This window comes from Eschrichtius robustus, chromosome X (assembly GCF_028021215.1).
Source record: "Eschrichtius robustus isolate mEscRob2 chromosome X, mEscRob2.pri, whole genome shotgun sequence".
NCBI classification, from domain to species: Eukaryota; Metazoa; Chordata; class Mammalia; order Artiodactyla; family Eschrichtiidae; genus Eschrichtius; species Eschrichtius robustus.
The window spans coordinates 16,380,563-16,392,820 of NC_090845.1; the positions used below are offsets into that span (position 1 = coordinate 16,380,563).

General features: G+C 39.0%; 1 protein-coding gene across 6 annotated transcripts in view; it reads left to right on the forward strand.

Annotated features, from left to right (window-relative positions):
• Nucleotides 1-12,258, forward strand: part of PPEF1 (protein phosphatase with EF-hand domain 1) — a 150,341-nt gene that overhangs the window by 124,795 nt on the left and 13,288 nt on the right. For 5 of the 6 annotated variants that reach the window (XM_068532956.1, XM_068532954.1, XM_068532953.1 and 2 more), the window contains 2 exons: nt 933-1,118; nt 2,839-2,981. In XM_068532956.1, coding sequence (XP_068389057.1) covers nt 933-1,118; nt 2,839-2,981 — 329 coding nt within the window. The remainder of the gene's footprint in view (nt 1-932; nt 1,119-2,838; nt 2,982-12,258) is intronic. The other variant, XM_068532958.1, reaches the window with a different exon arrangement.

Consider the following 12,258-nt stretch of genomic DNA (forward strand, 5'->3'; position numbering starts at 1 on the left):
TGAGATACTTCACAAGTCATCTGGCCCAAACCTCTGATTTTAAAGAAAGTAAGACCCAAAGACTTTTCTCAAGGTTGCATAGCTTTAGCTACAAAGCTAGTTTTTCACACTACTGCTGAAGCTCCCATAGGAGATGTTTGAATAAAGAAACATTATATGTAGATCGGAGCTACAAACAGGGAGCCCCCAATTTTTTATGAAAAAATTCTTAGAAACTTGGGTCTTCAGTCTTGAGCATCATGCAGCCTGCACTTGCCTCTTTCATCCCCACAAGGAAATGTTATGCTAATAACATACTTGTGGAAAACCAGTCAATGGCTAAATGTACTGCTGAAGCTGAGAATGTGCTTATCAAGGGGGGCAAAAAGTGAAGGAGATGCTTTACAAGATATTCTTGGATGAACAGTTGCCTATATTTGTGATGGGGAAAAGGCTTTATCATGCTATGTACTCAACAGGAAAAAAACCAGGGCCAAAACCATAGCTGGGAGACTTACCTTATCTCTTTGAACATATTAAAAACACCAAGTGCCTGTATCTTCACTGTGGGGAGCTACTTTCTCCTTTGAACATGGCAGTGAAGTTCTTTTTAAGAGAAAAGACCCTGTAGGTTAAGCAATTGTGAAGCAATTGCGATGGAATTTAAAAAAAAAAGAAAAAGAAAAAGCCCAAGGGCTGATCCTTCATGGTTACTAAGTATTGCTACATTGGTTATTGGGGATGGGTAGAAAGGGATTGTGGTGGCTATGGGCATTCAAATTATTCTGGAAAAGATTCATGGAGGAGATGAGTGTGAAACAGTTTTGAAGGAGGAATGAGAAATAGTGAGACTTTGGGATAACTTGGGATAATATTTCTGGAAAAGAAGTTGGAATCTAGAAAGATAAACTCTCACTTCTAAGTGGCAGCCTAATCTGATTTGTTGTTCCAAGGTTATCGACATTCTGTGGAGTGATCCCAGAGGCAAAAGAGGCTGTTACCCAAATACAAGTCGAGGAGGGGGCTGCTATTTTGGACCAGACATTACCTCCAGGATTCTTAATAAATACCAGTTGAAGATGCTCATTAGGTCTCATGAATGTAAGCCCGAAGGGTATGAAATTTGCCATGATGGGAAGGTAAGCTAACAGTGTTGGTGACATCATCACAGACATCCTTCCCCCAAGCCTAGTCTTTCTTCACAGGATGTGTCTGACCTCAAAGCCCATGGGAAAATGTCTTCCCTAGGCCCAAAACAGAACTCCATGCTTTGGTAGACAGAAACAGGAGACTGTTGGGTTCACAGAGGTTGTTTCAAGGGGCCTCACTGTCCCTCACCCTAAGAGATATTTGGTTTATTTCTCCGATCTTCCCTAATCCCAGAGATAGAAACTCTGACACATGGCACTAAGTACACACACAGAAAGGCTTTGTTCTGTGCTAATCACAAGGCAAATCTCCAGTAGTGGGGTTAAGAATGTACTTATCCTCACTGAGCACAGAAAGGCAGCAGTGAATCCAGTTTGCTCTCTTTCACCTTTGGCACTTTCCCTGTGCAGAGCAGAACCACAAAACATACTTCTCTTCTATTCACTGAGTAGGTGAGCTCTAGCAAGTCCCTGGCTGTGGGCAGTTTCGCTGCGGCCACTAAAATGGAATGCGTTGTGCTTCTCGGTGGTGTCTGATAGGCTAGAGAGGCGAGGCCTGAGGAGCTGGTTTCTGGTCCCAGGTTGTCCTGGGCTGCCCCCTTTTCTCGTAGTGAACAGCAATAATTAAAAAGGAATACCAAATTGCATGGCCTTTCCTTCTATCTCAACACTTTCACTTTTCCTAACTCTTTTAGTTCATTGGAGGCTCATACTGACATTGCGAGATGGTAAGGCAAGTATTATTTAGGGTTTATTTGTAATAAGAAAACGGGGAGAAAATAGCAGTGGTTTGTCTGAAGTGACCTGCTCATTAGGGCAGGACTGGGCCTAAACCAGCTTTCCTGTCACTGACAAGTATTACCCTCCCAAGGCTCCCCATCCTCCACCACGCCCCCAAGGCTGGTTCCTTCCCGACAGAGTGGTCATGGTCCCTTATCTAGCCACTATTTCTCTGACCTTAGAGCACTGGTTTTGTGGGGGGCCCTGAACCCTCTAAATCAGTCAGCTCTAGACAAAAGAAAAGGACTGTGATACTAGACAAGTTTTATTTTGAATGGTCAAATATCACAAGGAGGGCTTCCCTGGTGGCGCAGTGGTTGAGAGTCTGCCTGCCAATGCAGGGGACACGGGTTCGAGCCCTGGTCTGGGAGGATCCCACATGCCGCGGAGCAACTAGGCCCGTGAGCCACAACTGCTGAGCCTGCGCGTCTGGAGCCTGTGCTCCGCAACAAGAGAGGCCGCGATAGTGAGAGGCCTGCGCACCGCGATGAAGAGTGGCCCCCGCTTGCCACAACTAGAGAAAGCCCTCGCACAGAAACGAAGACCCAACACAGCCATAAATAAAATAAAATTAATTTAAAAAAAAATATCACAAGGAAAGAAAATAAAGGCTTTACCCCCTTGGAAAATTAGAATTTACAAAACTGAGCATTAAGGAGGATTGTAAGATACAGAACTGAAACTGTACACAAGATTGCAAGGCCATGCACTGTGGGGATGAGTGGCTAGAAGTTAGTGCTCCTGGAGACAGTGATTTAAAAGCCTTGTTTCTCTTCAATGGGATCACAGGAAATCCCATCAGACTTGGATGATTTGTATGGATTTTGAACTTTGATTTTTGCTTTTTAAGAATTGAGCTGTTTCTGACTTTATTGAAGGACCTTTTGAGAACTAACTCTATGTGAACCTGACCCTCTTTCTCTTTAACCAGGTTATTACTGTATTTTCTGCATCTAATTATTATGAAGAAGGTAGCAATCGAGGAGCTTACATCAGAGTGAGTTCTGGTACGCCCCCCCGATTTTTCCAGTACCAAATGACTAGGGCAACGTGCTTGAGGCCTCTTTACCAAAGGTGTGTATACTCTAAGGAGATTTTTGAGCTCTGGTACTAGTGACCAAGTAGAACCAGTCCAGAGTGACTAAGAGCAGCCATGGGAGTGAAGAAAATGACTTACTCGTTACTCATTGGTATGAACAAAATGGAAATAATTCCAGAAGCCAAGTGGTGAATGCGCTCATATTTGAAACCAAGAGCAGCAATTTTCAGTGTATACATCTCTTTAGATGGATAAAGCAATCAGCATCCACAAACAGTCCCTAATTGAATATAAGGAAAAGAAAGTCTCTGCACCCACCCAGTCCTGTAACCTCCAGCCTTCTCTGCCCCAGACAACCCAGTCTGCTCTTGCCTCTTTGTCTCTTCTCTACCCAGAAGTGTATATGACTGAGTTGAGTATGTGTCTCTGTGTGATGGCATTCATAGCTTATCTCCCTTTCCTCCCTTTGACATTATCTTTTTAATATTTTGTATATTATAGAATGAATATGTTTATTGTTAACAAGTGAGACAAAACAAAGATGTATACAGAAAATGTTAATGATCTTCTCTCCCAGTACTTCTCAGCAATTCTTTTCCCCAGAGGCAACTGAAATTAATAGCCTAGAGAGGATCCTTCCGCCCTCTTCTCCTTGCTCCTACAAAAATAGACAAGCAATTACTCATTCATTGAATTAAAAAAATGTTGAGCACCTACTATGTGTCAGACACTGTTCTAGGCACAGATGATATTGAAATAAACAAAATAGGCAAAAGTCTTTTCCCTCATCAAAGCATATCCCTGTGGGAGGAGAAAGGCAGTAAACAACATACATACATTTTTTTTTTAAAACAAAGATAGAATCACACTGCACAGTCTATTCTGCAACTGACTCTTTCCCTAAAGATTATATCGTGAACATTACTCCAAGTTCATACATATAGACCTAACTCATTCTTTTTGGTAGATGTATAATATTCTGTAGTATATGTATACCGTAACAATTATGGATAGCTAAATCGTATTCAACTGATGGCCATCCAGATTGGTTCTAGGGTTTTGTACTTAAAAGCAATACTATAACAAACATTCCTCTGTGTGTGTGTGTGTGTGTCTGTCTGTCTGTCTGTCTGTACATATATATATATATATATATATATATATATATATATATATATATATATATATATATATATATATACACACATATCCATACGTTTTCAGTGCTTTTTTTTTTACATAAGATTTCAAAATATATGATTTATAATGTTTAAAATTTTGCTAGATACTCCAAAAGAGTTATAACAATTAACAATCTGGAAAACAACATATTAATTTCTCCACATCCTCATTAGTCTCATAAGTTATTACCCTTCTTAATTTTTGCCAAGCTGATGGATAAAAATGATAAATCTCATTGTTTTAATTAGCATTTTTTAGACAGCTGAGTTTACCCATCTTATATTTTTGAACATTGCATTTTCTTTTCTTTGAATTTCCTGTTTATAATATTCCCCTATTTTATATTGGGCTGTTTGTCATTTTCTGATAAATTTTTAGGAATTCTTTGCATAGGAGGGATAGAGGATTTTTATGGGCATGATGCATATATTTTGTTGGTGTCTTGATTTTGCTTTATTCTATGAAATCACATTTTATAATTTCATTATAACTTTTGGATTTTCCCCTTCGGTAGAAAAATGTCTCCACATAAATTTTATACACACACACATATATATATATTACATATATATATGTAATTTATTTTAACAGCTTTGTTGAAAGTTTACCAAGTTAAAGTATACAATTCAATGATATTTGGTATATTTACAGAGTTGTGTAACATCACCATAAACTAATTTTTGAACATTTGTTCCATCCTAAAAAGAAAACTTATATCCATTAGTAGTCACTCATCATTATCACCTCCCCATCCCTGGCCACCACCCCCCCATCACAACTCTAGTTAACCACTAATCTACTTTCTGTCCCTATAGATTTGCCTATTCTGGACATGTCATGTAAATAGGGTTACACAATATGTGGTCTTTTGTGACTAGCTTCCTTTTCTTAGCACAGTGCTTTTGAGGTTCATTCATGTTGTAACATGTATCAGTACTTCAGTCCTTTTAATGGCTGAATAACATTCCATTGTATCAATAGACCTCATTTTCTTTGTCCATTTATCAGCTAATAGAAATGTGGGTTGTTTCCACTTTTTGGCTACTATGAATAATGTTGTTTTGAACGTTGGTGGACAGGGTTTTGTGTATACATTTGTTTTCATTTCTCTTGGGTATATACCTGAAAGTGGAATTGCTGGATTATATAGTAACGCTTATGTTTAACATTTTGAGGAACTTGCAAGCTTTTTTCCCAAGGGGATGCACAATTTTACATTCCCACCAGCAATGTATGAAGATTCCAATTTCTCCACATCCTTGACAACCCTTGTTATAATCTGTCTTTTTGATTATAGCCGTCTTAGTGGATGTGAGGTAGGATCTCTTGGTTTTGATTTACATTTCCCTCAGGACCAATGACTTTGAGGATCTTTTCATGTTCTTATTGGGCATTTGTATATCTTCTTTAGTGAAATGTCTCTTTCAGATCCTTTTTCCATTTTTAATTGAGTTACTACTCTTTTTATTATTGCATTATAAGAGTTATTCATATATCCTATATTCATGTCACTTATTAGATATATGATTTGCAAATAGTCTCTTCCATTCTATGGGATGTCTTTTCACTTTCTTGATGTTATTATTTGCAGCACAAAAGTTTTTAATTTTGATGAAATCCAATATATCTGTTTTCTCTTTTCTGCTTGTGATGGGGTATCTAAGAACCAACTGCCTAAGTCAAAGTCATGAGGCTTTATTCCTATGTTTTCTTCCGAGAATTTTATAGATTAAGTTCTTATATTTGGATATCTGATCCATTTTGAGTTAATTTTTGTGTATAGTGTGAGGTAAGGGTCCAACCTTATTCTTTAAAATGTGGATATTCAATTGTCCCAGCAACATCAGTGGGAAAGACTATCCTTCCCCGATTTGACTGTCTTGGCACACTTGTCAAAAATCAATTGGCCATAAAGGTATGGGTTTATTTCTCAACTTTAAGTTGTACTCCATTGACCTATATGACTATCGTAATGTGAGTAACACCCTGACTTGATTACTATAGCTTTTTGGTAAGTTTGAAATTGGGAAAGGTGAGTTGAATTTGAGTCTTCTTTTTTAAGATTGTTTTGCATGTGAATTTTAGAATCAGCTTGTCAACTTCTGCAAAAATGCCCACTAGGATTTTGATAGGGATTATTTTGAATCTGTAATATCAATTTGGGGCTATTGCCATTTTAACAATATTAAATCTTCCAGTCCATATTGTTCTATTTATTTTGATCTTCCTTAATTTCCTTGAAAAATATTTTGTGCTTTTCAGTGTGCAAGTCTTGGACTTCTTTTGTTAAATTCATTTCTAAGTGTTTTATTCTTTCTGGTGTTGTAGTAAGTAGGATTGTTTTCTTTTCTTTTTTTTAATTTTTAAATTTAATTTTATTTTTTTATACAGCAGGTTCTTATTAGTCATCAATTTTATACACATCAGTGTATACATGTCAGTCCCAATCGCCCAATTCATCACACCACCATCCCCACCCCCCCGCCGTGGCTTTCCCCCCTTGGTGTCCATACGTTTGTTCTCTACATCTGTGTCTCAGCTTCTGCCCTGCAAACCGGTTCATCTGTACCATTTTTCTAGGTTCCACGTACATGCGTTAATATACGATATTCGTTTTTCTCTTTCTGACTTACTTCACTCTGTATGACAGTCTCTACATCCATCCACGTCTCAACAAATGACTCAATTTCGTTCCTTTTTATGGAATATTCCTTTTTATGGAATATTCCATTGTATATATGTACCACATCTTCTTTGTCCATTCGTCCATCGATGGGCATTTAGGTTGCTTCCATGACCTGGCTACTGTAAATAGTGCTGCAATGGACATTCGGGTGCATGTGTCTTTTTGAATTATGGTTTTCTCAGGGTATATGCCCAGTTGTGGGATTGCTGGGTCATATGGTAGTTCTATTTTTAGTTTTTTAAGGAACCTCCATACTGTTCTCCATAGTGGCTATATCAATTTACATTCCCACCAACAGTGCAAGAGGGTTCCCTTTTCTCCACACCCTCTCCAGCATTTGTTGTTTGTAGATGTTCTGATGATGCCCATTCTAACTGGTGTGAGGTGATACCTCATTATAGTTCTGATTTGCATTTCTCTAATAATTAGTGATGTTGAGCAGCTTTTCATGTGCTTCCTGGCCATCTGTATGTCTGCTTTGGAGAAATGTCTATTTAGGTCTTCTGCCCATTTTTGGATTGGGTTGTTTGTTTCTTTAATTTTGAGCCGCATGAGCTGTTTATATATTTTGGAGATTAATCCTTTGTTGATTCATTTGCAAATATTTTCTCCCATTCTGAGGGTTGTCTTTTCGTCTTGTTTATGGTTTCCTTTGCTGTGCAACAGCTTTTAAGTTTCATTAGGTCCCATTTGTTTATTTTTGTTTTTATTTCCATTTCTCTAGGAGCTGGGTCAAAAAGGATCTTGCTGTGATTTACGTCATAGAGTGTTTTGCCTATGTTTTCCTCTGAGAGTTCTATAGTGGCTGGCCTTACATTTAGCTCTCTAATCCATTTTGAGTTTATTTTTGTGGATGGCGTTAGGGAGTGTTCTAGTTTCATTCTTCTACATGTAGCTGTCCAGTTTTCCCAGCACCACTTATTGAAGAAGCTGTCTTTTCTCCACTGTATATTCTTGCCTCCTTTATCAAAGATAAGGTGACCATATGTGCGTGGGTTTATCTCTGGCTTTCTATCCTGTTTCATTGATCTATATTTCTGTTTTTGTGCCAGTACCATACTGTCTTGATTACTGTAGCTTTTTTTTTCTTAATTAATTAATTTATTTATTTTTGGCGTGTTGGGTCTTCGTTTCTGTGCGAGGGCTTTCTCCAGTTGTGGCGAGCGGGGGCCACTCGTCATCGGGGTGCACGGGCCTCTCACTGTTACGGCCTCTCCCATTGAGGAGCACAGGCTCCAGACGCACAGGCTCAGTATTTGTGGCTCATGGGCTTAGTTGCTCCGTGGCATGTGGGATCTTCCCAGACCAGGGCTCTAGTAGTTTTCTGGTGGCATCTTTAGGATTCTCTATGTATAGTATCATGTCATCTGCAGACAGTGACAGTTTTACTTCTTCTTTTCCAATTTGTATTCCTTTTATTTCTTTTTTTCTCTGATTGCGGTGGCTAGGACTTCCAAAACTACGTTGAATAATAGTGGCGAGAGTGGACATGCTTGTCTTGTTCCTGATCTTAGAGGAAATGCTTTCAGTTTTTCACCATTGAGAAGGATGTTTGCTGTGGGTTTGTCGTATATGGCCTTTATTATGTTGAGGCAGGTTCCCTCTATGCCCACTTTCTGGAGAGTTTTTATCATAAATGGGTGTTGAATTTTGTCGAAAGCTTTTTCTGCATCTATTGAGATGATCTATGGTTTTTCTTTTTCAATTTGTTAATATGGTGTATCACATGGATTGATTTGCGTGTATTGAAGAATCCTTGCATCCCTGGGATAAATCCCACTTGATCATGGTGTATGATCCTTTTAATGTGTTGCTGGATTCTGTTTGCTGGTATTTTGTTGAGGATTTTTGCATCTATATTCATCAGTGATATTGGTCTGTAATTTTCTTTTTTTGTAGTATCTTTGTCCGGTTGTGGTATCAGGGTGATGGTGGCCTCATACAATGAGTTTGGGAGTGTTCCTTCCTCTGCAATTTTGGAAGAGTTTGAGAAGGATGGGTGTTAGCTCTTCTCTAAATGTTTGATAGAATTCACCTGTGAAGCCATCTGGTCCTGGACTTCTGTTTGTTGGAAGATTTTTAATCACAGTTTCAATTTCATTACTTGTGATTGGTCTGTTCATATTTTCTATTTCTTCCTGGTTCAGTCTTGGAAGGTTATACCTTTCTAAGAATTTGTCCATTTCTTCCAGGTTGTCCATTTTATTGGCATAGAGTTGCTGGTAGTAGTCTCTTAGGATGCTTTGTATTTCTGCGGTGTCTGTTGTAACTTCTCCTTTTTCATTTCTAATTTTATTGATTTGAGTCCTCTCCCTCTTTTTCTTGATGAGCCTGGCTAATGGTTTATCAATTTTGTTTACCTTCTCAAAAAACCAGCTTTTAGTTTTATTGATCTTTGCTCTTGTTTTCCTTGTTTCTATTTCATTTATTTCTGCTCTGATCCTTATGATATCTTTTCTTCTGCTAACTTTGGGTTTTGTTTGTTCTTCTTTCTCTAGTTCCTTTAGGTGTAAGGTTAGATTGTTTATTTGAGATTTTTCTTGTTTCTTGAGGTAGGCTTGTATAGCTATCAAGTTCCCTCTTAGCACTGCTTTTGCTGCATCCCATAGGTTTTGGGTCGTCGTGTTTTCATTGTCATTTGTCTCTAGGTATTTTTTGATTTCCTCTTTGATTTCTTCAGTGATCTCTTGATTATTTAGTCACGTATTGTTTAGCCTCCATGTGTTTGTTTTTTACGTTTTTTTCCCTGTAATTGATTTCTAATCTCATAGCGTTGTGGTCCGAAAAGATGCTTGATATGATGTCAATTTTCTTAAATTTATTGAGGCTTGATTTGTGACTCAAGATGTGATCTATCCTGGAGAATGTTCCGTGTGCACTTGAGAAGAAAGTGTAATCTGCTGTTTTTGGATGGAATGTCCTATAAATATCAATTAAATCTATCTGGTCTATTGTGTAATTTAATAAAGCTTGTGTTTCCTTATTAACTTTCTGTTTGGAAGATCTGTCCATTGGTGTAAGTGAGGTGTTAAAGTCCTCCACTATTACTGTGTTACTGTCAATTTCCTCTTTTAGAGCTGTTAGCAGTTGCCTTATGTATTGAGATGCTCCTCTGTTGGGTGCATATATATTTATAATTGTTATATCTTCTTCTTGGATTGATCCCTTGATCATTATGTAGTGGCCTCCCATGTCTCTTGTAACATTCTTTATTTTAAAGTCTATTTTATCTGATATGAGTATTGCTACTCCAGCTTTCTTTTGATTTCCATTTGCTTGGAATATCTTTTTCCATCCCCTCACTTTCAGTATGAATGTGTCCCTAGGTCTGAAGTGGGTCTCTTGTAGACAGCATATATATGGGTCTTGTTTTTGTATCCATTCAGCAAGCCTGTGTCTTTTGGTTGGAGCATTTAATCCATTCACGTTTAAGGTAATTATCGATATGTATGTTCCTGTGACCATTTTCTTAATTGTTTTGGGTTTGTTTTTGTAGGTCCTTTTCTTCTCTTGTGTTCCCCACTTAGAGAAGTTCCTTTAGCATTTGTTGTAGAGCTGGTTTGGTGGTGCTGAATTCTCTTAGCTTTTGCTTGTCTGTAAAGCTTTTGATTTCTCCATCAGAATCTGAATGAGATCCTTGCCGGGTAGAGTAATCTTGGTTGTAGGTTCTTCCCTTTAGTCACTTTAAGTATATCATGCCACTCCCTTCTGGCTTGTAGAGTTTCTGCTGAGAAATCAGCTGTTAACCTTATGGGAGTTCCCTTGTATGTTATTTGTCGTTTTTCCCTTGCTGCTTTCAGTCATTTTTCTTTCTCTTTAATTTTTGCTGATTTGATTACTATGTGTCTTGGCATGTTTCTCCTTGGGTTTATCCTTTCTGGGACTCACTGCGCTTCCTGGACTTGGGTGGCTATTTCCTTTCTCATGTTAGGGAAGTTTTCCACTATAATCTCTTCAAATATTTTCTCTGGTCCTTTCTCTCTCTCTTCTCCTTCTGGGACCCCTATAATGCGAATGTTGTTGCATTTAATGTTGTCCCAGAGTTCTCGTAGGCTGTCTTCATTTCTTTTCATTCTTTTTTCTGTATTCTGTTCCGCAGGAGTGAATTCCACCATTCTGTCTTCAGGTCACTTATCCGTTCTTCTGCCTCAGTTATTCTGCTATTGATTCTGCTATTGATTCTTTCTAGTGTAGTTTTCATTTCAGTTATTGTATTGTTCATCTCTGTTTGTTTGTTCTTTAATTCTTCTAGGTCTTTGTTAAACATTTCTTGCATCTTCTCTATCTTTGCCTCCATTCTTTTTCCGAGGTCTTGGATCATCTTCACTATCATTATTCTGAATTCTTTTTCTGGAAGGTTGCCTATCTCCGTTTCATTTAGTTGTTTTTCTGGGGTTTTATCTTGTTCCTTCATCTGGTACATAGCCCTCTGCCTTTTCATCTTGTCTATCTTTCTGTGGATGTGGTTTTTGTTCCACAGGCTGCAGGATTGTAGTTCTTCTTGCTTCTGCTGTCTGCCCTCTGGTGGATGAGGCTATCTAAGAGGCTTGTGTAAGTTTCCTGATGGGAGGGACTGGTGGTGGGTAGAGCTGGCTGTTGCTTTGGTGGGCAGAGCTCAGTAAAACTTTAATCTGCTTGACTGCTGCTGGGTGGGGCTGGGTTCCCTCTCTGTTGGTTGTTTGGCCTGAGGCAGCCCAACACTGGAGCCTACCTGGGCTCTTTGGTGGGGCTAATGACAGACTCTGGGAGGGCTCAGGCCAAGGAGTACTTCCCAGAACTTCTGCTGCCAGTGTCCTTGTCCCCACGGTGAGCCACAGCCACCCCCTCCCTCTGCAGGAGACCCTCCAACACTAGCAGGTAGGTCTGGTTCAGTCTCCCCTGGGGTCACTTCTCCTTCCCCTGGGTCCCGATGCACACACTACTTTGTATGTGCCCTCCAAGAATGGGGTCTCTGTTTCCCCCAGTCCTGTTGACGTCCTGCAATCAAATCCCACTAGGCCTCAAAGTCTGGTTCTCTAGGAATTCCTCCTCCCGTTGCCGGACCCCCAGGTTGGGAAGCCTGACATGGGGCTCAGAACCTTCACTCCAGTGGGTGGACTTCTGTGGTATAAGTGTTCTCCAGTCTGTGAGTCACCCACCCAGCAGTTATGGGATTTGATTTTACTGTGATTGTGCCCCTCCTACCATCTCATTGTGGCTTCTCCTTTGTGTTTGGATGTGGGGTATCTTTTTTGGTGAGTTCCAGTGTCTTCCTGTTGATGATTGTCCAGCAGCTAGTTGTGATTCTGGTGTTCTCACAAGAGGTAGTGAGAGCTGGGATTGTTTTCTTAATTACATTTTTGGATTATTCATTTATAGTGTCTAGAAATACAGTTGATTTTTGTATGTTGTGCAATCTTAATGAACTTTTTTATTAGTTCTAATAGTTTTTTTAATTTATCTTT